This window comes from Pseudophryne corroboree, chromosome 5 (assembly GCF_028390025.1).
Source record: "Pseudophryne corroboree isolate aPseCor3 chromosome 5, aPseCor3.hap2, whole genome shotgun sequence".
Taxonomy (NCBI): Eukaryota; Metazoa; Chordata; class Amphibia; order Anura; family Myobatrachidae; genus Pseudophryne; species Pseudophryne corroboree.
In genome coordinates, this window is record NC_086448.1 from 144115669 (window position 1) to 144138755 (window position 23087).

The 23087-nt window shown below is 43.9% G+C and overlaps 1 protein-coding gene across 2 annotated transcripts in view; it reads left to right on the plus strand.

Moving 5' to 3' along the window:
• LOC134927392 (ATP-binding cassette sub-family B member 5-like) overlaps positions 1–23087 on the plus strand; it is a 382371-nt gene that overhangs the window by 337414 nt on the left and 21870 nt on the right. For both annotated transcript variants that reach the window (XM_063921771.1, XM_063921772.1), the window contains exons 21-23: positions 374–577; positions 5666–5766; positions 16110–16250. In XM_063921771.1, coding sequence (XP_063777841.1) covers positions 374–577; positions 5666–5766; positions 16110–16250 — 446 coding nt within the window. The remainder of the gene's footprint in view (positions 1–373; positions 578–5665; positions 5767–16109; positions 16251–23087) is intronic.

Here is a 23087-nt window from a genome sequence, read left to right on the forward strand (position 1 = left end):
TATTGTGAGGTGTAAGGTGTTCAGAATAGACTGGAAATGAGTAGAAATTATGGTTATTGAGGTTATTAATACTATAGGATCAAAATTACCCCCAAATTCTATGATTTAAGCTGTTTTTGAGGGGGTTTTGTAAAAAAAAAAAAAACAAACACCTGAATCCGACAAAATATTTTCAGGGAGGTTTTGCCAAAACGCGTCCGAATCCAAAACACGGCCGCAGAACCGAATCCAAAACCAAAACACAAAACCCGAAAAATGTCCGGTGCACATCTCTAGTAAATAGACCCCTTAGTCTTGTTGTAGTATTTTGTATTATTTTTGTTATGGTTTTTTTTTTTTGTTATTTTTATTTATGCAATTTATATTTATTCAGGCAACTGGCTCCAGACTTGGTTTGGTTGCAGAAAACATTGCCACAATGGGACTGTGCATCATAATTGCTTTGGTTTTCGGCTGGGAAATGGCTTTGCTGATTCTGGCTTTGACCCCTGTCCTTGTGGCCACGGGTTTCCTTGAGACCAGAGCACTCGTTGGCTTCGCAAATCGAGATAAAAAACAACTTCAACAGGCTGGGAAGGTATTTTAATCTTGTTTTTATACTGATTATTTTTAAGAATGTAGCACTATACTGTATTAAGACTATACTGTAAATTGCTCAGAAATGTCTAAAATGTCAATTTCAAAGCTTAAATAAATCTGACCAGTTCTAGACAGGGACGTGCAGGTAGGGGAGGCAGAGTCTAACTTGTCACAATGATTACAAACATACAAAGAAGATATTTATTACAGATTCTGTGTCATAGATATCATCTTTTTATTTTTCTAATCATTTTTGGCCTAAAAATGCAGCCGGGGGCAGTGACAGCTCTGCCTCCTGCTGTCAACAGTAAAGTTGCTGAAGCGGGGGGCGGGCCCAAGCTACAGGATGTAAAAGCCCATTGACAAAACTTGGGGAAGGGAGCACAGGTTCCAATGTTTACATAGACAATGTCTAGGTCAACAGTCATTAGGTTGACATGCATTAGGTCAACACTGACAAAGGTTGACACTAAAAAAGGTCAACAGGTTCAAAATGTCGACGGGGCAATGGTTGACACACATAAGGCCGACAAATCTTTTGAAAATTTTTTTGCCATTTTGTACACCTTTTTCATCCACGTGGACTATGACTGGGAATAGTAATCTTGCCTGCAGGATGGCAAGTGAAGTGAGCCATGCAAGGGGACACGGTGCACTAATTGGGGTTCCCTGTACTGTGACAACGGCATCAAAAAGTCATCCTTTTTTGTGTTTAATATTTTCCATGTTAACCTTTTCATGTGTTGACCTGTTGTACCCATCAAACTTTTCCTGTGTTGACCTTTTGCCAGTGCTACCCTAATGCATGTTGACCATATGGTGTCGACCTATACATTGTAGATCTTCTATACCACACCCAGCAGCACCTATACATGTGCCTCAATAACAGGGACATGCTTTTAGCATACATGAAAGCACAACCCTGTCAGTCAGGGAGATGTGATTTGACAGCGCATCCAGTGATGGTGCGGGCATTAGCGGTGACGGGACCCAGCATAGATAGCTGGCATGATCCGAGAGAATCCAGTCCCTGCCAGCCATTCTGCAGAGTTCGGCAGTGGTTCCATTTTTGAAATTTAAGATGGCTGCCATGAGCCAATCACTACTTGCCCCGCCCCTCTGGCTGGCTTATAGAAACTGCATAAGGCAGCAACTGGCAGTCCGCAAGCAGAGAGGGAGCAGGCAAGAGTTCCTGAAGAGAGAAGACAACAGAAGTCCTGGTGGGTGGCAGTCTTGCAAAAGAGCTTAAAGGCGTTGCCCACCAGGGTTAAAACACCAGAAGCCCTGGGGAGGTGGCCTACAGGTCCCAGCAAGCTTGACCCAGCATACTAGCACTTTGAGAATCACAGGTGAAGATTCAGAAGAAAGATGCTGGATTTTTTTCTCAGGGTTACTATCAATGTCTTCATGCTAGGACAGCTGCTCCTATAAGCAACTTTCATAGTGAATGCTAAAAGCTGTACTTTCGTATTCTATGGCAGCGGTGAAATCTAAATGAACTGAAGGATGGAGAAGCTGAGATCCCTCTAAGAGAGCTTTCCATCGGAAAGAGTCAATTCTATCTTTGTCTCCCAGCAAAAGAATTACACCGCTTGTAGCTGGTACAAAATGCAGCTGCCAGCCTATAGGCTAACTAGCCCAGTTACAGCCGGCATACTGAAGACCACCCCTAGCCACATAACAATCATTCACTATTATTATTATTATTATTATTATTATTATTATAATAGTTTTAGGGCTCTAATTCAAGGTTGATTGCAAAATAACATTTTCCTCTAATGGTCAAAACCATGTACAGTGCAGGTGGGGCAGATATAACATGTGCATAGAGAGTTAGATTTGGGTGAGGTGTGTTGAAATCTAAATTGCAATGTAAATGTAAGGGTGCGTAAGGATTACGCCCTTAGGCGGTACTCACCGGTCCACGGAAGCCGGAACGACATGTCGATGAACCTCGTCCCGCAACTGGGAAATCTCCTCTTTCATCTCTAGAGTGACTTTGGAGAATGCTGCCTTAAGGTCTTGAATGCAGGCCTCCAAGGGATTTGGTTCTCTGCTGGCCACAGGGGCAGATACCGGCGTTGGCCATTGTGGGGCCATAGCACAAAGTCCAAAATTGGCGTCCCGATCCCTAGCGACAGCCTCTACTTGAGCTTGACGGAAGGTTATTTTTTTTGGTCGTTGGCGATCTTATCCAACAGGATCTGGCGAATGGGGATGCTTCTTAGGCCCAGAGCAAACTGATCTCTCAGCATCATGCTCGGGTTTTCTAGTGCTCCCAGACCTTCAGAGTCGTGCCTACTGATCCCTCCTAACATCTCTTGAAGTGCATTCGCGAACTGGGGTATAGACTCATCCTCTCTCTGAAATCGGTCCCAGCGGAGGAGGTGTTGCCTTAGACTCCATCAAGGATCGTAAGCACCTCATCTAACGTTTTCCTCTCATCTTCTGGAACAAGGACGACGGACCGCCAGGCTTCTCCATCCAGCGTATTCAATGCCAGTTGCAATTGCGTCTCTGAAGGCACTCCAAACAGCTGAATGATTACGTTTAGCCTTTTCTTCCAGTCCTCCAACAGCATATTCCGACCATCATACCGAGGCGTATGCGTCAATGCAGGTCCAAAATTAAATTTTCTAACCGTGGACGTGGAATTCTCATTATCCGTGTCCGTCATCCTGCCGACTACGCCAAATGTAATGGTGCGTAAGGATTACACCCTTAGGCGGTACTCACCGGTCCACGAATGCCGGAACGACAAGTAACCTGTTCACACTGGGAGGATGGGAATACTGTAGTGATGGCTGTAGGGAGAGAGAATGGATTGTGAACCGCTAGCTGTGCTGAAGCTAGGCTATGATGGAGTGCCGTTGGCACCCCAAGGTGGCTGCGAGTTTCACCGATTTGGTGAAAATCATCACTGGCACAATGCCTCAGCCACCCAACTCACCTATTCAGCACTCATGCGCTGAGGTGTGCTGGACCCTGCATGGCCGAGCAAGGTCCACGGAATCGGCGCTCAGGGGACAAACTGACACAGAGGAATACTCACTCCTTGATTCTTTTCACCTTGGATGATGTTCTAAAGCTTCTGTGGGTCAGAACACAACACCCTGTCTACACTAATCTCAAACTACCCTAACTATGTGGCTGAACTAACTGGCTTTCCTGTGGCCCAAACTATGACAACACGAGATTAAATGGACAGTAGCTGATTTATAACTGAAACATTTACAACACAATATACAGTATGAGAACAATACACAGGAGCATACAGTGACCTGAACAACAAAATCAAAGATTAGAATTCTCCCGAAATATACCCTGTGGACAGCCAGCCGGCCCTGCCTCGACTCTCGCTTAGTCCACACTTGGGGATCTTAAAAGAAACCAGGGACCAGAAAGTGAACAGCCGTTCACTATGGGATTAGGAGAGCGTGTGGAACTGGGCCACTCCTCCACACTATACATCAGCGGTGGCCAATCCGCAGCTCTCGAGCCGCATGCAGCTCTTTCATCCACCGCATGCGGCTCGGCCGGCTCCTGTCCACCGCTGCCCCCAGCTCCAGACACACGCACGCCTCGACGGCAGCGGTGTCTCACTTCAATACGGCGGCGGCCCGCGAGCCAATCAGAGCTCGCAGACCGGCAGCTAAGGCTTCTGATTGGCTGCCGGACCGCGAGCTTTGATTGGCTCATGGACCGGCGCCTAATTCTAGATAGACGCCGCCGCCGGAGAGAAGAAGCAGAAGCAGCAGCGTGGTGAGCGGGTAGGGGAGCGGAGCGGGGGAGCTGGTGAGCCTGTTGGCCTGCCTACTTGGGAGTTAGGTTATGGCTAGGGCCTAGCGCCCTCTATTGGAAGCTCAGGCCTGATGCCTGTAATTGCCCACGGGCCTAGTGCCCGCCTACCTGATCACAAGTGATCTTGGCCTAATGACAAGATCACTACCAGAAACAGTGTTGCTTCTCCTAGCTAACCCACAGGCCTAGTGCCTGTATTGCCCACAGGCCTAGTGCCTGCCTAGCCGAGGAAGTGTAATCTTGGCCTAATGCCAAGATTGCTAAAACAAATTAGGCCCCGTACCCCTAACTTCCTCTTTAGGCCTAATGCCTGGCGACTCGTGGCCTAGGGAGGAACTGGATGAAAGTTGTGAGGGCCCAAGGCCACCTACCCGACTCGGTGGGAGAGGCTGCAGCGGGGAGCTTCGTTAGCTTTTACTTCCCACACGCTGCAGCACTCTCCGCCGGTCTTCCACTGCTGGGCTCCTTTCTCCGCCACTTCCTCCTTCTCCACCACAGCAACTTTTTTCTTCTCCACCGCCACTTCTTTCTTCTTCCTCTGGAGCTATTCTCGCTTCAGCTCCGCTGCCGCTCAGCGACTAATATAAGATGCTGGGAGGAGGCGGAGCTATGACGCGGCGGCCTTCTATTGATCCGCTGCAACGAGTGCCGATTGGCTCGTTGTGGTGGCTCCATATTGGGCGCCAACCCGCGAGCCTAGATTGGCTCGCGGTTGGTGCGGTATTCAAATTCACGGGCACTGATTTGAGGAACCTGAATCCTCTCGGGGTCCCAGCTCCTCCATGGCTGCGCCCCGCCGCCGCTGCGCCGCATGCCTGTTGCTGGCATCTACAGCCGTGTGGGGGTATGCAACACCCACGGCAGCCTGCCAAACATAAAAATAAAGCAGCCAGTATTTACCCTGAACAGAAATAATATAACCCACCCAAATCTAACTCTCTCTGTCTGCACATGTTATATCTGTCCCCCCCCTGCATTGCAGATGGTTTTGGCCATTAGAGCAAAATGTTATTTTGCAATCAACCTTTAATTTGTTATCTTGGAGACATAGATAAATAGGCCACCAAGTGTCAATTTTAACCTTGCATGCTAAAACTGTGATATGCTTAAAACATTCATCAATAGCAGCTTTCAATTGTACCTGTTATCTAAGCACAGCTGAGGCAGATATTTTGGGGGTCTCAAACAATTTTCATGAATCTTAGTCCTTAAAGTGCCTCAGTGATGTCACCGGTGTGTATTGGAGTCTGTAATAATTGTACTTCTTTTCTTAACAACTAAACAGATTGCAACTGAAGCAGTGGATAACATACGGACGGTTGTATCATTAACTAGAGAGGGAACCTTTGAAGAAATGTACTCTGAGAGCTTACAGAAACCCTACAGGTCTATAATAATATTTTATGTAATACTTATACTTTAATTAAACATATCTTTTATATCATGAGAACTACTTAGCACTAAAGTTTCTCCCATGAAGTGTTAATTTTGGATATAAAATAGTAAATTCAACCACTGGCTACTCAACTGAGAATAGAAGAATATTATATATGGGAAAGTCACGTCATGCACAGGAATTCCTAGGGGGTTCGGGCAGTGATAGTTAATCTTTTATATAATAATAATAATAATAATAATAAAGATAGACCTTGCCGATAGTGAGGACTCACTATCTATCACATATAAATGTTTATGTATGTCTTTCATATAGTTATTTCAGGTGCTATTCGCTATGTTATCATGTAATAAAATTAAAGGATACCCATTCCTATGTAGAATTAGCAGTTGTCAATCTATGTATACAACGAGGTTTATATCACAGATAATATCCTATAGTGTCGGACTGGGCCAAATTTTAAGCGTGTGGCCATCCACCAACAGGAAACCATTATCATATGTGTATTGTACTATATTGTTTGCCCAGGACTGCTGGGTAACTGCCGAGAGAGTTCAAGGGAAATCATTAATGAGAAATCATCATTTACAGGTCATCCAGTGTATGGGCACCTTTAGGCTGCAAATAACAGGGCTCCTATATAAAAGGAGGGGACAGGGGTATATTATGATCACCCACTTTGATTGGTAGGAGGGTGTAGTTTCCCTAGAAACAAATCAAGCACCCAAATTCATCCCAGAAACAAATCAAGCACCCAAGTTCATCCAAGTGACTGACCTGCTAGTATAATTTGAGTGCATGGTCTGGAACCTGATAAAGCTAAATATTTATCGTATATAATACCCTTTATGAGGTCTAAGAACACTGTACGCTATTTACGTATGAAGTACCGTAAGGGTACGCTAGTTGCGTAACAATCGCTTTGCCGTGATCGAGACGCTCAAGCGTCACGTTCACTCACGGCCAAGAGATCACAGGCAGGCACGTTATTGGCTGTTGACTAATGTAATGATTCGCTATAGCGTAGCGGACGCTCGGGACCACGAGGAGATCACCAGCGGCGCTGACGCTCACTATATTAAACCTTTGTATCTAAACCATAAACAGTGTATTGTGCAGTAAAACCTTAGTGTAATGTTAGAGTGTAAATGCAACACAGTATAACCTTATTACCTTAAAAGCTGTTTGAGCGTCACCGACGCTCTGAGAATACTAGACACTATAAGAAATACACTGATACCTGGGCTTAGGGTCCAACGCCTAATATGTATATATTTTGAATGATAAACTTGCAAAAGAATTAATACAAATACAAATCATACACTACAATATAACATAGACTACCTAACCAGATAACTACACAGGAAATACAATACAATTACTATTTAAAGGAAAATAAGAGAGAAAGAGGAGGAGAGGGAGAGAGAGAAATTGGCCCACAATAACAAGAAGATCAATATAGCTGCGGAGAAACACTTACGCACAAGGGGAAACGATCGCATGCGCCTCGATATCCAGCTCCCGATTATCAGCAATGAGAACCGTTGAAGAGAGTGAACTGGATATGGTCGGCCTGCCTATTTATGCCCCACACACAATACAATTCAATGGTCCCTACAATCCCATTGTTCATTGGACACAGGAATTCGGCTTCGCATCATGACAAAAGGTCATAGGTTGATTCATACAGGTGGGCTGTGACTGCTTCCAACTGTTCAGGTGGGTGGGATACTGAGTTTCCCGCCGCATGACTAAATAAGAACAAATAATAGTAAATGGACATAAACTTCTTATGTCCATAACTATTCGCATGAGCGATTAATCCGCTCCAAACCAACACCGGAATATTGCTATTTAAATACTCTTCCGATGGGTACCAAACACCACTGTATGACCCCTGTTAGACCCTTCGTACAATACAAAGAGGGATCTCTCTGTTCAGGAACATGCTATGTTAACTAAACTTTCAGAATCTATCAAAGGGACCATGATCTACAAAATACATTATTACTGAAAATATGTAACGATTGAGTCGCACGCTACGATCACATAAACTCTACCGTAAATACGCATACCGTGCGCCTGCGGGTGCCCGCGACTGTGAGTATGCGCACGCACGGGAGAGCGCACGCATGCGCAGCGCGGACCAGAATGAGGTGCAAATATGGCAGTGTGTATAGAGATATTTTTCTGACTTTGACAGTCCACCCATTGGCAGTCAATAACTGCCACCTTCTAAAACATTTCAAAAGAGAAAAATATATGTCAGGGGTTAATACATTTACATGGTTGGGTAGGGGAGGAGAGGAGAAGGTAGGAAAAGGGTATGACCTAGTGAGATAGCAGAAGCATGTGTGTATGAATCCGTGCTTGGGGGTCATGTATCATCGTGCCGTACGTGTTTTAAATCAAGCTTCGAGGTATTGCGAAGTATACATGTGAATTCCTTCTTATCCCGTGGTACGGGTCTGTGGATGCGCTGTCAAACTTTACCGAGCTCTTTTCGGCTTTGGTTGTAACAAAATGGGGGAGCACATTTTAGTTGATGATACATGAATGGGGGAGATATGTGATTGCTGATATCTGTGCCTGTATTCCCTATCGACTATGTGTGTCATTACCTGAGGGTTGTAGAAATGAAGAAAAGACATAATTACGGTAAATGCGGTGGTATTCTATGTCAGGTAAATGTACATTCGTCGATTGAGGTCTTGTTTGGTGTCTGTTGAATGCAGTCTTCTTTGTGCTTTTGCCCATAAGGTGCGAGCAAAAGCTGTCAATGTCCATAGATTTACAAAAGTGTTGGGCTAGCGTAATTTTAAAATTTCTAGGGAAACTGGGGATCCATGGCATAGTTCATCAAGAATCTGTATATCAGGTTGTCAAACTTCTTCTTTAATCCCTCTGTTGTCTGTATATCGGCTCATCAAATTCCTCGTCCAAGTGGGTCTTGTTACCTTGGAGAAAACGGAAAAACAGGTGAAAGAAACGGACCGTAGAAATCGCATTTTCATCACATCATTGTTTCTACATTTGGGTCATAAATCAAGTCCATTGGAATTACAGTTTCCTCACTCCTCAAACTCATTACCCTTGTACGATGTTTGCACTTCATTAAAGCCTGACCGCATCTAAATATCAATCCAATCGATATGACAACACCTAAGATACATAGGAGAAACTTCCCAACATCCATTATGACTCCTTGAGCCCATTCTCCTAAACCAGAAAACCAATTTCGCGGGTTCAACCATGACACCCAACCAGTCAGCTCATTACCTACAGCCGCAAGAGTGAGATTGTGTCTCCTGCGAAATTCCCACTTCAATTGGAGAATATCGTCCATCTTTTGGTCTATGACCTCGACCGGGTCCTCGGTGCTATTCGTAATATATGTGCAACATTTCACGCCGTATTGTGTTGCCAGTGTGACACAATATCCGCCTGTCACTGCTGTGAGGTAATTGAGAACCATTCTATGCTGTACCAGTTCTGTTTTGTAAGCTTGAAGTTCCCTTCCAGTATACCTAAATGTGTCATCATACATTTCAGTGATATTGTCTAACAAATTTGCGAGCGCCGATATGTATTTATAGTTCAGCACTCCTCTAGCGGTGCGGGTGAAATCTAACGCGATTAAGAATTGAATCCCGGTGGATTCACTTATCAGATCAGAGGCCGGATGCTCTGTCTTCTCTATCAGGTGCCTTTTAACAACGTGCTCGTAATGGGTGTGAGTATAAGGAGCTTGGGCACCACGGTGTATGTCTTTCATTTTGTCATGTGATACAGTCATTACTTCAGGCAGTACTTTTCCAATATAACACAATCCTTCAGAGTTTGGGGCAAGCCACTTGTACGCCTTTCTCCCGCATATGAAATATGCATCATCGGGGAGAACATATGGGACGGAGTAGGACATAACCATATTACACACCTTCCATGTGAAATCTCCTAACCCTAATTCTTCCATCTGCTTAGTACACGTATCAGGTTGTACGATATGTGCACAGTATCCTGGTGATACTTCTCCAATTCTAGTAATCCTATTTCCTAAGGTATACCTATACCGGAAAGATTTTTCTCTACTGGCTATGTGGCGTATAAGCTCTGTATCTGTAGGCATTCTATCTGCTCTATGCGAAAAGGTCATGGTTTGGTTGCTCCATGACACTTCCCAATTTCCCGGCTTTCGGGGATTGGAGATGTTAAAACATAATAGGGACCTATCCACATGGTATTGGTGGAGCTTCAAACTAGGAGGGCTGGAGATATTAAACCTCTTGTCCACCGGTCTCCCACCACTTAACTCAAGTACCTCCCCTAACGTTAAAGGAAATGGTACTAGCCCTGATTTGCTATGACCTTGAGGTACTTGAGAGCATACCCAACAATCTGTTTTATTTAACACATTACCCACTAAGGAGTGATAGTCACTCAAGGGATGCCGGTCCATATGGATATTAAAACTGGATTGGCATTTCTTAATACACCCATCCTCAATGACATTATCACAGAGCCTACAGATACAGTTTTCTTCAGCTAATAATCCTTAAAGGAAAATGTTTACAGATAACATGGCTGCTAGATCGTTTCCGGTACTCGCCTTTGCTTGGTGATTGGGTTGTTATTGGAAATTTACACCTCCATCTTTATCATCAGGACCTTTCTGGATCTCGACCTCACTGATACTCTCACCGAAACAGACTGCTCTGGTCAACATCATGGTCAACAGGAAAATCCATATCACAGTCTCTTGGGGCAAGTCCATCTTACAGGAGGAGAAAAGAAGAAATTTTGTAATGGGGGTACAAAAAATCAGTTTGAGGGGGAGAGAGACTTGTTACGATAATTAAGTTCTCTAGTCTTGTCGTTCTTCTTGTTCTGTTGTCATCTCAAAGGTGCTGTCTTTCAGTCTTCCAAACGAACATTCCGATGATGCAATATTCTTTCCAAATCAGCGATCTCTCTGTAAGGAGCAAAAATCTTGCATTACCATTTGTCTAACTGATGTGTGACATACCATCTTTAAATCATGAAAACATGTGAAAGAAGAGAGAAAACATCAAAAAAAACAAACGAGAGAGAGAACAATTTATGTGCATGTGTATATTACTTGAATCAACAATAACCATCAATAGGAAAAGAGAAAAAAAACATTTTTCAAACATTTTAAAACATTGCCAGATCATCAGGCTGTCATATCCACATGTCTATTGGTTTCCTTGCGCAGTCCCTTCCCCACCAGCACCCCCATTACTCCACTCTCCCTGTATCTTGCCAGGATACCTTGATGTGGATAGGTCATGCTGAGGTTTGGTAGACTTCTGCAAAGACCAAGCGGATATGCAATGTTTGAGTCCTTACCACTAATCGTCAGAGATGGGGAGAGAGAAAGAGAGAAAAGAAAAAAAAACATTTTTCGCAAATACATTTACAACATTTCACCTGGTCATTCCTGTGTCTTCAGGGAATGACCTCCCAATTTATTAACCGTTACCTCAGGCTTACCATCAGTCGTATGATCACCATTCTTGACTACATATCATGGGTGTGGCTCAAAATTCTTCCTATGTGGTCCCTGATTGTAATTTGGTGTGTCATATTCATGCTCATTTTCATGTCTAGGGGGTCTATATACCTTGTGTGTGCTTCTAGGCCTGCAATCTCTTGCATAATGACCTTCCTTCTGGCAATTATAACAGACTTTCATATTTAAATTTTTTGCAGTGGTGTGGGGCTTTTGTTGGGGTGATCTTGTGGTTAGGGCCTGTATACTTGCTGCCATTAACTTGTTACTTAGTGATTCTCTGTATCGGGTGATATACTGATCATGATTAATGATGGCCTCTCTTAATGCGGCCACCGAGATATCTCTCCAGTCTGGGTTGGTGGTCTGTACCCTTGTACTTAATTCATCCTTTAAACCATTCATTAATACTTGAACCGCTATTTCTCTATGCTGTGTATTTGTCTCGATGTCTGTGATCCCAGTGTTTCTAGCCATTGCTTGCAGTGCTCGATTGAAATAATTAGAAATATTTTCCCCTTTGTTTTGTCTTATGGAGAAGATTTTGTTCCACTCGACAATGGCTGGGAAATATACTTCTAACTGTTGGTTGATCTGCTTAATACATTCCTGATTGTGTTCCTCCGTTTGAGGTACCTCCGTGTCTAATTTACAATCAGTAATGAATTTTTCAGGGTCAACACTGGAGGGCAAACATGTCCTCAGCACTGCTCGCCACCCTTTGTTGGTGGGTTCTGTGGAGTTTCCTAGTTCTTTAATGAACCTTTGACATGCGACTAGATTTTTCCTTGGATCAGGAAATTCGGACATAATTGATCTCAATTCGGTCCGGGACCAGAGACAGCGCATTGCACTATCCTTGACGGGAATGATTCCCTGATCGTCAGTCTTCCCATTGGGGACTGCAATCACCCTGACCGGATCAAACTCAGCTACGTCATCTTGTGTTGGTCTTACAATATGTGGTACATCTGTTTGTGCGTGATATGAAACATTGTACGTACCTGTGGACACGACCTCACCTGACCCTCCGTTAGGGGGTTTGATTATTGCCTTTACCGATTTGGTCGCGTCCACCTGGATGTCTTGTAGGATGGCTTCTGGAAGAGGTGCCGACATTGTTCTGGGCTCACTTTCTTGTTTGTATTCCTGAGGGAAGTTTGACATGGGGTGCAACTTGCATAGGTTAATAGTTGTACATTCAACAGTATTACAATTATCAATGCTACATTTATTACACTTATTCTTATCATCTATACTACAGTTGCTAAGAGCGTTTTTATTGTTTACCCCTGTGCTTTTCTCCGCAACCATAATCCTCTCCATCGCCATGTCTCTTCTCTCAAGATAAGAGTCAGATAAGTCAATTAAATCTCTTTGCAATTCACTTTCCTGTTGCCATAACTGCAAATAATCATAATGTTTGATTCGTCTCTTTGTTGGTTCAATGAGACCTATCTTTCTCCTTAAATTCAGTAACACTTTTGGGCTAAAGCTACCTATATTTGGGAACTTCTCCCCATCATGTACTGTCATTCTCTCCCATTCATCACATAATACTTCTGTGTGACTTCCGTACTTCTCACACATTACGTACCTTGCCGACCCAACGGGCCGGTTTACGGAATCAACCCGAACCGAGGTTGATCGCCTCCTTCCTGAACAACTGGCCCCCATTATTTGCAGGTGTTACGGACCCTTACAAAAAACCAAGAGGTTCACGATAGGTTGACGGTAAGGTTTACCGAGCACCTTACTCACTCTGCCCACGCCGACCAATGCGACCTGATCACACCGACATGGTGCTGGCGCACTCGACACAGGGCACCCTATAAACCTCTATTTACTGGAACATGCGAGGGTTATCCGAAGAACACTTACTCTTTCCAGTAACTATTGGTTGTTGGACAATTCCTGAGTGACCAGCGAACTTCCCTTCAGAAAATAAAAAATTACACAAATCACGTCAGAATGTACAAATAGCGTTTATGACCCGTGGTACGTAAATGGTACTGGTCAGGTTTACTAATTTGCACACAATTACGTGCGGTACAATCGTTCAGCACATAAGCAACTAATCTTATGTGCTGGGCGACCAGTGGAATCGAAAATTGCGGCTGCGAATTCCTTCAGCAGAGCTTGTATGGCCTATATGGGTGTTGCACCAACCTTTTTGGGCGTAGTGCCTGTGGACTGTATAGCGGACTTCCTTGTCTGCTGTACCTGAACCTGCTGGCCTGCTATGACCTCCTGGTCTGTTACAGTATGACCTCCTGGTCTGTTACCGTATGACCTCCTGGTCCGCTATACTCTAATGCTCAATTTTATGTTTAACCAAGGATGCCTCCCTAGCCACCGTGCATGTCACTTACACGTATGTTCTCACGAGTACTCTGTGATTTCTTTTGGTTCAACCTCAAAATTGTATAAATGACAAAAAAACACTCACTCACCACATGTACACTTTTGTTTCTATCTCTATTTCTGCGCAGAAATTTCTCTTTAGACCAGATGTGTTACAAATTAGGAGAAGGATCTATTAATTTAAATTTCGAATGTTAAAATAAATTTGCGCTATTTATCGCCTGTTGCGTTATTTATCTCTCACCTGTAAAAATAACACTTGTGATTTGAGTTACGTGGGCGTACACGGACGCTCCGTTGCGTAATGTACGCTGCGTGCGTCGGTCCTTGGGTTGCGTACGCAAGTCTCAGTCCTTTAGAGACACGTGTACGCACAGCAAAGATCCACCGTAACACAATTTATATGTTTATCAATGTAGATGATCCTTTATCATCTACCCCGTACCACACTGACTCCGCCTTGTCTCTCAGGCAAAGCTGTGTTTATCTATACTTTAACTATATTACATTTTCACTCTTACACTAAAATAGCGGCAAATCTCTCTTTAACACGTTTTATCAATTATATATATAAAAAAAATTTAATTTAATGGCAAACAGGAGAGTGATATACGAAAATACACAAATGAAAAGAAATGCAGATATGCGTGCGTGTGTATGCAAGACAGAAAAAAAAATAAACAGTTTTAAAAGACACTAACGTTTTGTTCTTACCTCCGGTCCCGGATTCCTTCAGCACTCTTTACTTAAGCGAAGCAGACGCTTATCCCGACAGCACTACGAGGAATATAACCTCCCGCCCTTTGCTGATGGATAATGTCTGCTATATCTACCTAGTGCAGATATGTGAAGGACGGGCGAGCCGCCAATTGATAAAGCTAAATATTTATCGTATATAATACCCTTTATGAGGTCTAAGAACACTGTACGCTATTTACGTATGAAGTACCGTAAGGGTACGCTAGTTGCGTAACAATCGCTTTGCCGTGATCGAGACGCTCAAGCGTCACGTTCACTCACGGCCAAGAGATCACAGGCAGGCACGTTATTGGCTGTTGACTAACGTAATGATTCGCTATAGCGTAGCGGACGCTCGGGACCACGAGGAGATCACCAGCGGCGCTGACGCTCACTATATTAAACCTTTGTATCTAAACCATAAACAGTGTATTGTGCAGTAAAACCTTAGTGTAATGTTAGAGTGTAAATGCAACACAGTATAACCTTATTACCTTAAAAGCTGTTTGAGCGTCACCGACGCTCTGAGAATACTAGACACTATAAGAAATACACTGATACCTGGGCTTAGGGTCCAACGCCTAATATGTATATATTTTGAATGATAAACTTGCAAAAGAATTAATACAAATACAAATCATACACTACAATATAACATAGACTACCTAACCAGATAACTACACAGGAAATACAATACAAATACTATTTAAAGGAAAATAAGAGAGAAAGAGGAGGAGAGGGAGAGAGAGAAATTGGCCCACAATAACAAGAAGATCAATATAGCTGCGGAGAAACACTTACGCACAAGGGGAAACGATCGCATGCGCCTCGATATCCAGCTCCCGATTATCAGCAATGAGAACCGTTGAAGAGAGTGAACTGGATATGGTCGGCCTGCCTATTTATGCCCCACACACAATACAATTCAATGGTCCCTACAATCCCATTGTTCATTGGACACAGGAATTCGGCTTCGCATCATGACAAAAGGTCATAGGTTGATTCATACAGGTGGGCTGTGACTGCTTCCAACTGTTCAGGTGGGTGGGATACTGAGTTTCCCGCCGCATGACTAAATAAGAACAAATAATAGTAAATGGACATAAACTTCTTATGTCCATAACTATTCGCATGAGCGATTAATCCGCTCCAAACCAATACCGGAATATTGCTATTTAAATACTCTTCCGATGGGTACCAAACACCACTGTATGACCCCTGTTAGACCCTTCGTACAATACAAAGAGGGATCTCTCTGTTCAGGAACATGCTATGTTAACTAAACTTTCAGAATCTATCAAAGGGACCATGATCTACAAAATACATTATTACTGAAAATATGTAACGATTGAGTCGCACGCTACGATCACATAAACTCTACCGTAAATACGCATACCGTGCGCCTGCGGGTGCCCGCGACTGTGAGTATGCGCACGCACGGGAGAGCGCACGCATGCGCAGCGCGGACCAGAATGAGGTGCAAATATGGCAGTGTGTATAGAGATATTTTTCTGACTTTGACAAACCTGACCGGAGAGGTTATGGAGCTCTCAGGCAGTGGGGCCCACCCATGATTTCCCCAGTAAAACAGTAGGCCAGTCAGACTCTATCTATATAACTCCATTATTTATAATTTCTGATTAACCATTTTGTTCCCTTATAAGTGATGTCATAGTGTTTTTGTAAATTAATATGTTTTAGGAATTCTCAGCGCAAGGCTCAGATATACGGCATCTGTTTTGCATTCAGTCAGTCATTCATACATTTTGCCTACGCCATATCTTATCGATTTGGAGCTTTAATGATTGAGTTGGGGAGGATGAACTCAGAGGAAGTATTTCTGTAAGTATTGGTATTTTTATGTAACTATCTGTCATTTTAAAAACCCATTTACAATAACCCCTACATTACACAAACCCATTACCTAAAATGTACCCCATAAATAGTGTACCTACTGTACATGTAAGTGTTAAAAAAAAAAACATTTACATTAATGCACTCCCTAAATAGTGTACCTACATCTACAATTAAAAAAAAAACTGTTACCAAAAATGTAATACCAATTTACACTAACAACTTAACGTACTTTCTAAGAAAGACAGACCTACCAAATTTTTAGAATAGCTTACTAAAGAAAAAATAAACATTTAACAAACAGAACAAAAAACATAAAAAAATATTGTGAGACAGTAGTGCCTCTGCCCCTTTAGGTGAACCCCTCCTGTATGGACACTATGCCACACCATGCCCTCCACGGACACTAGTACATGGGGAGTCACCGGTGACAGTCTATGGGCTGGTGGCTTGGGAGCTGCCCGTCAAGGCCGATGGAGCTTCCCTAATTGCTCTTTGGGCTACCATCTCCCTTTGCAGGGCAAGAAATGCCTGCGTTTGGTCACGGGTGGCCTGCATTTGTTCACAGGTGAGTTGGGTGGCCCATGCAAATGCATGTTGATTTCGCTGGCCATCCGGATACGGGTCCCCTGGGCCACCGCTGCTGCCCAATGGAGTCCAGCTGCTGAGTTTGCTGGTCCATGAATGAGAGCTGATGCTCACTGAAATTGTGGAGGGAGAATGCCAGCTCCTCCACACTTGGGGCGCTGCTCTGTTTGATGGATGGCAGCAGTTGCAGCTGTTCTGTCAGTGGGGTGGGTGCTGCCGGCCCACAGGAGTGAGGATCAGGGCGTCCTCATCCTCCTCCACAGAAGAATATGCTACCAGCATAACTTAAGTAGGTGGGACCGGAGGTGCTGGTGGTCTGGGGTGTGGTCGCAGGAACAAAATACGAGAAGAACCTGAAAAGGAAAAAAAAGATGCAAAGTAAATATACTTGTACTGTACAAAAAAACCTGTTCCTAGTAATTTAGGACACCTAACAATGCATGTGTTAAATATATCCATGCTTGATGACAGGTGCATTCAGTAGAGACCTCCATTAGCAAAACAACACAATGTAAGCATAGTTTTTGATGTTTTCTAAGGGGGACTTAAAAAAAATCCTACTGTACATATCAGTGTGTTTTAAGCATGAGACTAAAAAATAATCACTGATATGATTGTGACATAATTGTATTACGTAATGGTTGCAGGTCTTAATATGTCACAATGGTAACAACATTAATGTCATGTAACATTACACTTACAGAGGCCTGCCGAACCATGTAAATGTGTGTGATGTTGTTTGAGGTTTTTTTCTGGAACTTACCAGCCTCCTGTATGCCCATCTCTGTGCACCTTTTAGGTGGAGGCGGTCTCCTAGATGCAGCAGCAGCTGAGGAAAAAATGTAAAAAAAAATAAAAATTCAGTGATGTTTAATTTTTTTAATACATGTGCATTTTAAAAAATAAAATACACCAACCATTATGTGCTTGTGGCCTAAATGTCCCTTACTCTGCTAGGGTCTCACACAGTCATACAATTGAAAATATAACATTAACAGGATTTACAAACACAAATGTAACCTCATCAGGGATACTGCCACACATTTGTTTTGTTTTTTTTAGAAAAAAAGTATGCATACTATTAAATGCATTATTTTTTTACTTTTGAAGCTATATTTTTCACAACATTATTATTATTTTTATTATTATTATTATTATTAACCTTTATTTATATGGCGCCACAAGGGATCCGCAGCACCCATTACACAGTACATAATAAAATGAGCAAACAAGAAAACAGCACTTACAGTACAGGACAAAATAGGACAGGTTTAGAAAACCTGCGGTTAGGTGCCAACAAAGGGAGTATGGAGTATAAGATAGTGTAAGTAAGAAAAAGAAAGGCACATGAGGAAAGAAATCCCTTCTCTTGCAAGCTTACAATCTAATATAATTGGAGATTATATTACAGGTTGAGTCTCCCTTATCCAAAATGCTTGGGACCAGAGGTATTTTGGATATGGGATTTTTCCGTATTTTGGAATAATTGCATACCATAATGAGATATCATGGTGATGGGACCTAAATCTAAGCACAGAATGCATTTATGTTTCATATACACCTTATACACACAGCCTGAAGGTAATTTTAGCCAATATTTTTTATAACTTTGTGCATTAAACAAAGTGTGTCTACATTCACACAATTCATTTATGTTTCATATACACCTTATACACACAGCCTGAAGGTCATTTAATACAATATTTTTAATAACTTTGTGTATTAAACAAAGTTTGTGTACATTGAGCCATCAAAAAACAAAGGTTTCACTATCTCACTCTCACTCAAAAAAGTCCGTATTTCGGAATATTCCGTATTTCGGAATATTTGGATATGGGATACTCAACCTGTAATTTATAAAATCTAGTTACAGGTAGCAAAGTAGCACAGTTAAAGAATAAATGTTTAAAAAATAATTATTTATATATATATATATATATATATATATATATATATTGCTCAAAAAAATAAAGGGAACACTTAACACATCCTAGATCTTGTCAGATTGTGTTTGGGCTGTGTCCCCGGAGGGGGCGCTAGTGGGTCAGTGGAGGTAGATGGGAGAAAACGAGGAGGCTGGATAACGTTCCTGCGCTTGAGCGCAATGGTATTTATTTGGCAGATGATATTATACAGGATGGTAGCAGAAACAATAATAACAGATGAATAAAGTCAATCACTCAGCATGATAACTGAAAGTCTATGGCAATGGATGACAGATGACTTGAGAAAATAATAACCGGTAATATATAAACAGAAGAACAAGTGCTTGTGAAATGGTTCTGGTTTGGAAACCAGTGCAGGTTTTAAAACAGGAAACTTAGGCAGCAAGGTGTAGAATGGCAAACCTGAGCAGAGGCAGGAGTCTGACTTCACAGTGCAGGTGATGAGGCACTGGCAGCAGCAAGCTGTATCACAGGTGGAGGAATGAAACACACCTGGAGTCAGTCTCAACTGCAGGCTGAAGCACACAAGGTGGTGATGAGTGTGAAGCCTTGTTGCAGGTTGCAGGTATTGCTGGGCCTTGAAGTTCCACGGAGCTGTGCAGAGTAACCAGGAGTACAAGTTCTTAACCAGAGAACCAGGAACACAGGAGGAACAGGAACAGATCCTTTCACATGGGTCGCAGGAATGACACAAAGTCCAGGATGCCTGCAGACTGATCCTGCAGTCTCTTATGTACCCCATGGTGCACAGGGATTGGGTGAGTGAAGGAAAGTGGGTGCGGCCAAGCACCGGATTGGCCGCAGTATACTGGCTGTTTGCAGACTGTCATGGCGGCGCCCACGCCGCGGCCTAGCGGGGACGCGGCGCGCTACACGCCCGCTGTCTCAGGAGTGTTCCCAGGCCCTTGATGATGTCCCATGGCAGGGGCATAGGTGACAGGTGACCGCAGGGAGCCAGGACGGAGTCCGCAGCGGCGGACGGATGTCAGCCTGGTAAGTCGATTCCTGACAGTACCCCCTCCTTTAGGGGTGGACACCGAACACCCACGTGGCTTGGAGGGATGAGTGCTGTGGAAGACACGGACCAACCTAGGAGCATGGACATCGGACGAATTCACCCAACTTCTCTCCTCTGGGCCATAACCGGACCAATCGACCAGGTACTGGAGACGTCCATACCGGCAACGAGAGTCCAGAATTTTGTTGATCTCGAATTCCACGCCCCGCTGAGTTCGAACCTTGGGACCTACTGGAAGAGTATTCTGAAAGCGGTTTAGGACTAGAGGTCTGAGGAGAGAAACATGAAAAGCGTTAGGTATACGAAGGGAAGATGGTAACTTCAATTTGTAGGCCACTGGGTTGATGACTCTTTCGACAGGGTAAGGACCAATGAAGCGTGGTGCAAACTTCATGGATGGGACCCTCAGACGGAGGTTACGGGTTGATAGCCAAACCTTGTCCCCAGGTTTTAAATGAGGAACCGCACGTCTCTTGCGGTCGGCAAAGAACTTGTACCGACTGGAGGCCTTTTTGAGAGAAACATGAATTTTTCTCCAAATAGATGAAAACTGAGTCAGAGCAGTAGTGGCAGCAGGAACATCCATATGAGGGAGTTCTTGGAAATCAGGAACACGGGGATGTTGCCCATATACTGCAAAGAATGGTGTCGTTTCAGTAGCAGTATGGTATCGGAAGTTGTGGGCAAACTCGGCCCATGGGAGCAGATCGAACCAGTCATCCTGGGAAGATGAAACATATAATCTTAAAAAAGTCTCAAGTTCTTGATTAACCCTCTCTGTCTGCCCATTCGTCTGAGGATGGTATGATGACGAAAACTTCAGTTTGACCTGCATGGCAGAACAGAGGGCCCTCCAAAACCTCGCTACAAACTGTACCCCCCGGTCAGATATTATTTCTGAGGGTAAACCATGTAAGCGGAAAATCTCCCGTAGGAAGATTTGGGCAAGTTTCGGGGCAGAAGGGAGACCCTGGAGAGGAACAAAATGAGCCATCTTGGTGAATCTGTCCACTACAACCCAAATAGTATTATGTCCTTGAGAAGGAGGAAGGTCGGTGATAAAATCCATGGACAGGTGTGACCAGGGACGACTAGGGACAGACAATGGTTGTAACTGACCTGCTGGAGACTGACGAGGAGTCTTGTGCTGCACACATTTAGGACAGGATGCCACGAAATCCTGGATGTCCATTTTCATCTTTGGCCACCAATATGTCGCAGAAAGGAACTTGAAGGTCTTCAGGACACCAGGATGACCAGTGAACTTGGATTGATGGGCCCAAGATAGCAACTTGGGACGGAGTTCTGGGGAAACAAAAGTCTTACCAGGAGGAGGAGCTGGGGAGACTTGAGATGCAGCGAAAACCACGGGACTCAGGATGGAATGTGGCACTGAGTCAGATGTTCCTTCTTCAGATTCCATGGATCGGGATAACGCGTCGGCTTTCACATTCTGCGAACCTGGGCGGAAATGAAGCTTGAAATTAAAACGTGAGAAAAACATAGCCCACCTGGACTGGCGAGGGTTAAGGCACTGAGCTGCCTTTAAATATAGCAGGTTTTTATGATCCGTGTAGATGTTAAACGGATGTTTGGCCCCTTCTAGGAGATATCTCCATTCCTCGAGAGCCAGCTTGATCGCCAGTAGTTCTTGATCTCCCACGGAGTAGTTAGCTTCTGCAGGAAGAAACTTGCGAGAATAAAATCCACAAGGGTGGACTTTCCCATCGGATCCCTTCTGGGAGAGAACAGCTCCAACCCCAACTGTAGAGGCATCTACCTCCAACTCGAACGGTCTGTTAACATCTGGCTGAGACAGCACTGGAGCAGACATAAAGGCTAGCTTGATCTTCTGGAAGGCTGCCAAGGCTTCTTCTGACCAGTTGGAATGGTCTGCCCCTTTCCGAGTCAGGTTGGTAATAGGAGCGATGAGAGTGGAGAATCCTCGAATAAATTTTCTATAGTAGTTGGCGAAACCCAGGAACCGCTGGATAGACTTGAGAGAATTTGGAATGGACCAATTGGCAATAGCTTCCAATTTTGTCGGGTCCATCTGAAGATCCGATCCGGAAATTATATAACCCAGGAAGGGTATAGAGGGAACTTCAAAGGTGCATTTAGATAGTTTCCCGTAGAGCCGGTTCTCACGAAGACGTCGGAGAACTTCACAGACTTGTAGACGATGAGATGGAAGGTCTTGGGAGAAGATAAGGATATCATCTAAGTAAACAACGAGGTACTTATACAGGACATCACGAAAGATTTCGTTCACAAAGTGTTGGAACACTGCTGGAGCATTACTCAACCCAAATGGCATTACCAGGTATTCATAATGGCCATCTCGAGTGTTGAAAGCTGTCTTCCACTCGTCACCACTCCGGATTCTGATGAGATTATAGGCACCGCGGAGATCTAACTTGGTGAAGATGCGGGCTCCTTTAACTCTGTCAAATAATTCGGTAATGAGTGGTAATGGATAACTATTCTTGATAGTAATGTCATTGAGACCCCGATAGTCAATGCATGGACGCAGTCCTCCATCCTTCTTTTTAACAAAGAAGAAACCTGCACCAGCGGGTGATGATGACGGACGGATGAATCCCTTCTGAAGATTCTCTCTGATGTAATCACTCATCGCCTCAGTTTCAGGAACAGACAACGGGTAGGTGCGCCCCCTAGGTGGCTTCTTGCCAGGAAGGAGATCGATGGGACAATCCCATTCCCTATGGGGCGGCAGGATATCAGCAGCCTTTTCACAGAAGACGTCTGAGAAGTCTTGATAAGCTGCTGGGAGACTTGACTGTGTCTTTACTTCGGTAGACTTTATGGGACACACTTGGGCTAAACAGGATTGATGACAATGTGAACCCCATGAGGTAAGCTGCAACGTTGACCAGTCAAACTGTGGATTATGTAGCTGGAGCCAGGGCATGCCCAAGACAATCTCCTGGGTGGCTTGAGGGATGACCAGGAACTTAATCAGTTCAGAATGGAGAAATCCAACTCCCAGAACCACTGGGGCAGTTTGATGAGAAATGTTCCCCTTGGAGATTCGACTACCATCCACAGCAGTAATGTAAACTGGACAAGAAAGTTCACAGGTAGATAGGCAAAATTTATTTACCGCAGCTTGGGTGATAAAGTTTCCTGCAGCACCGCAGTCCACTAATGCTGACGCAGACTGGAGCCCAACTGAAGTCTCTAGCGTCACTGGAAGGATGAGGTCTTGTTGAGAAGGAGCTTGACTGAAAGATCCTAACTTGACTCCTCCCT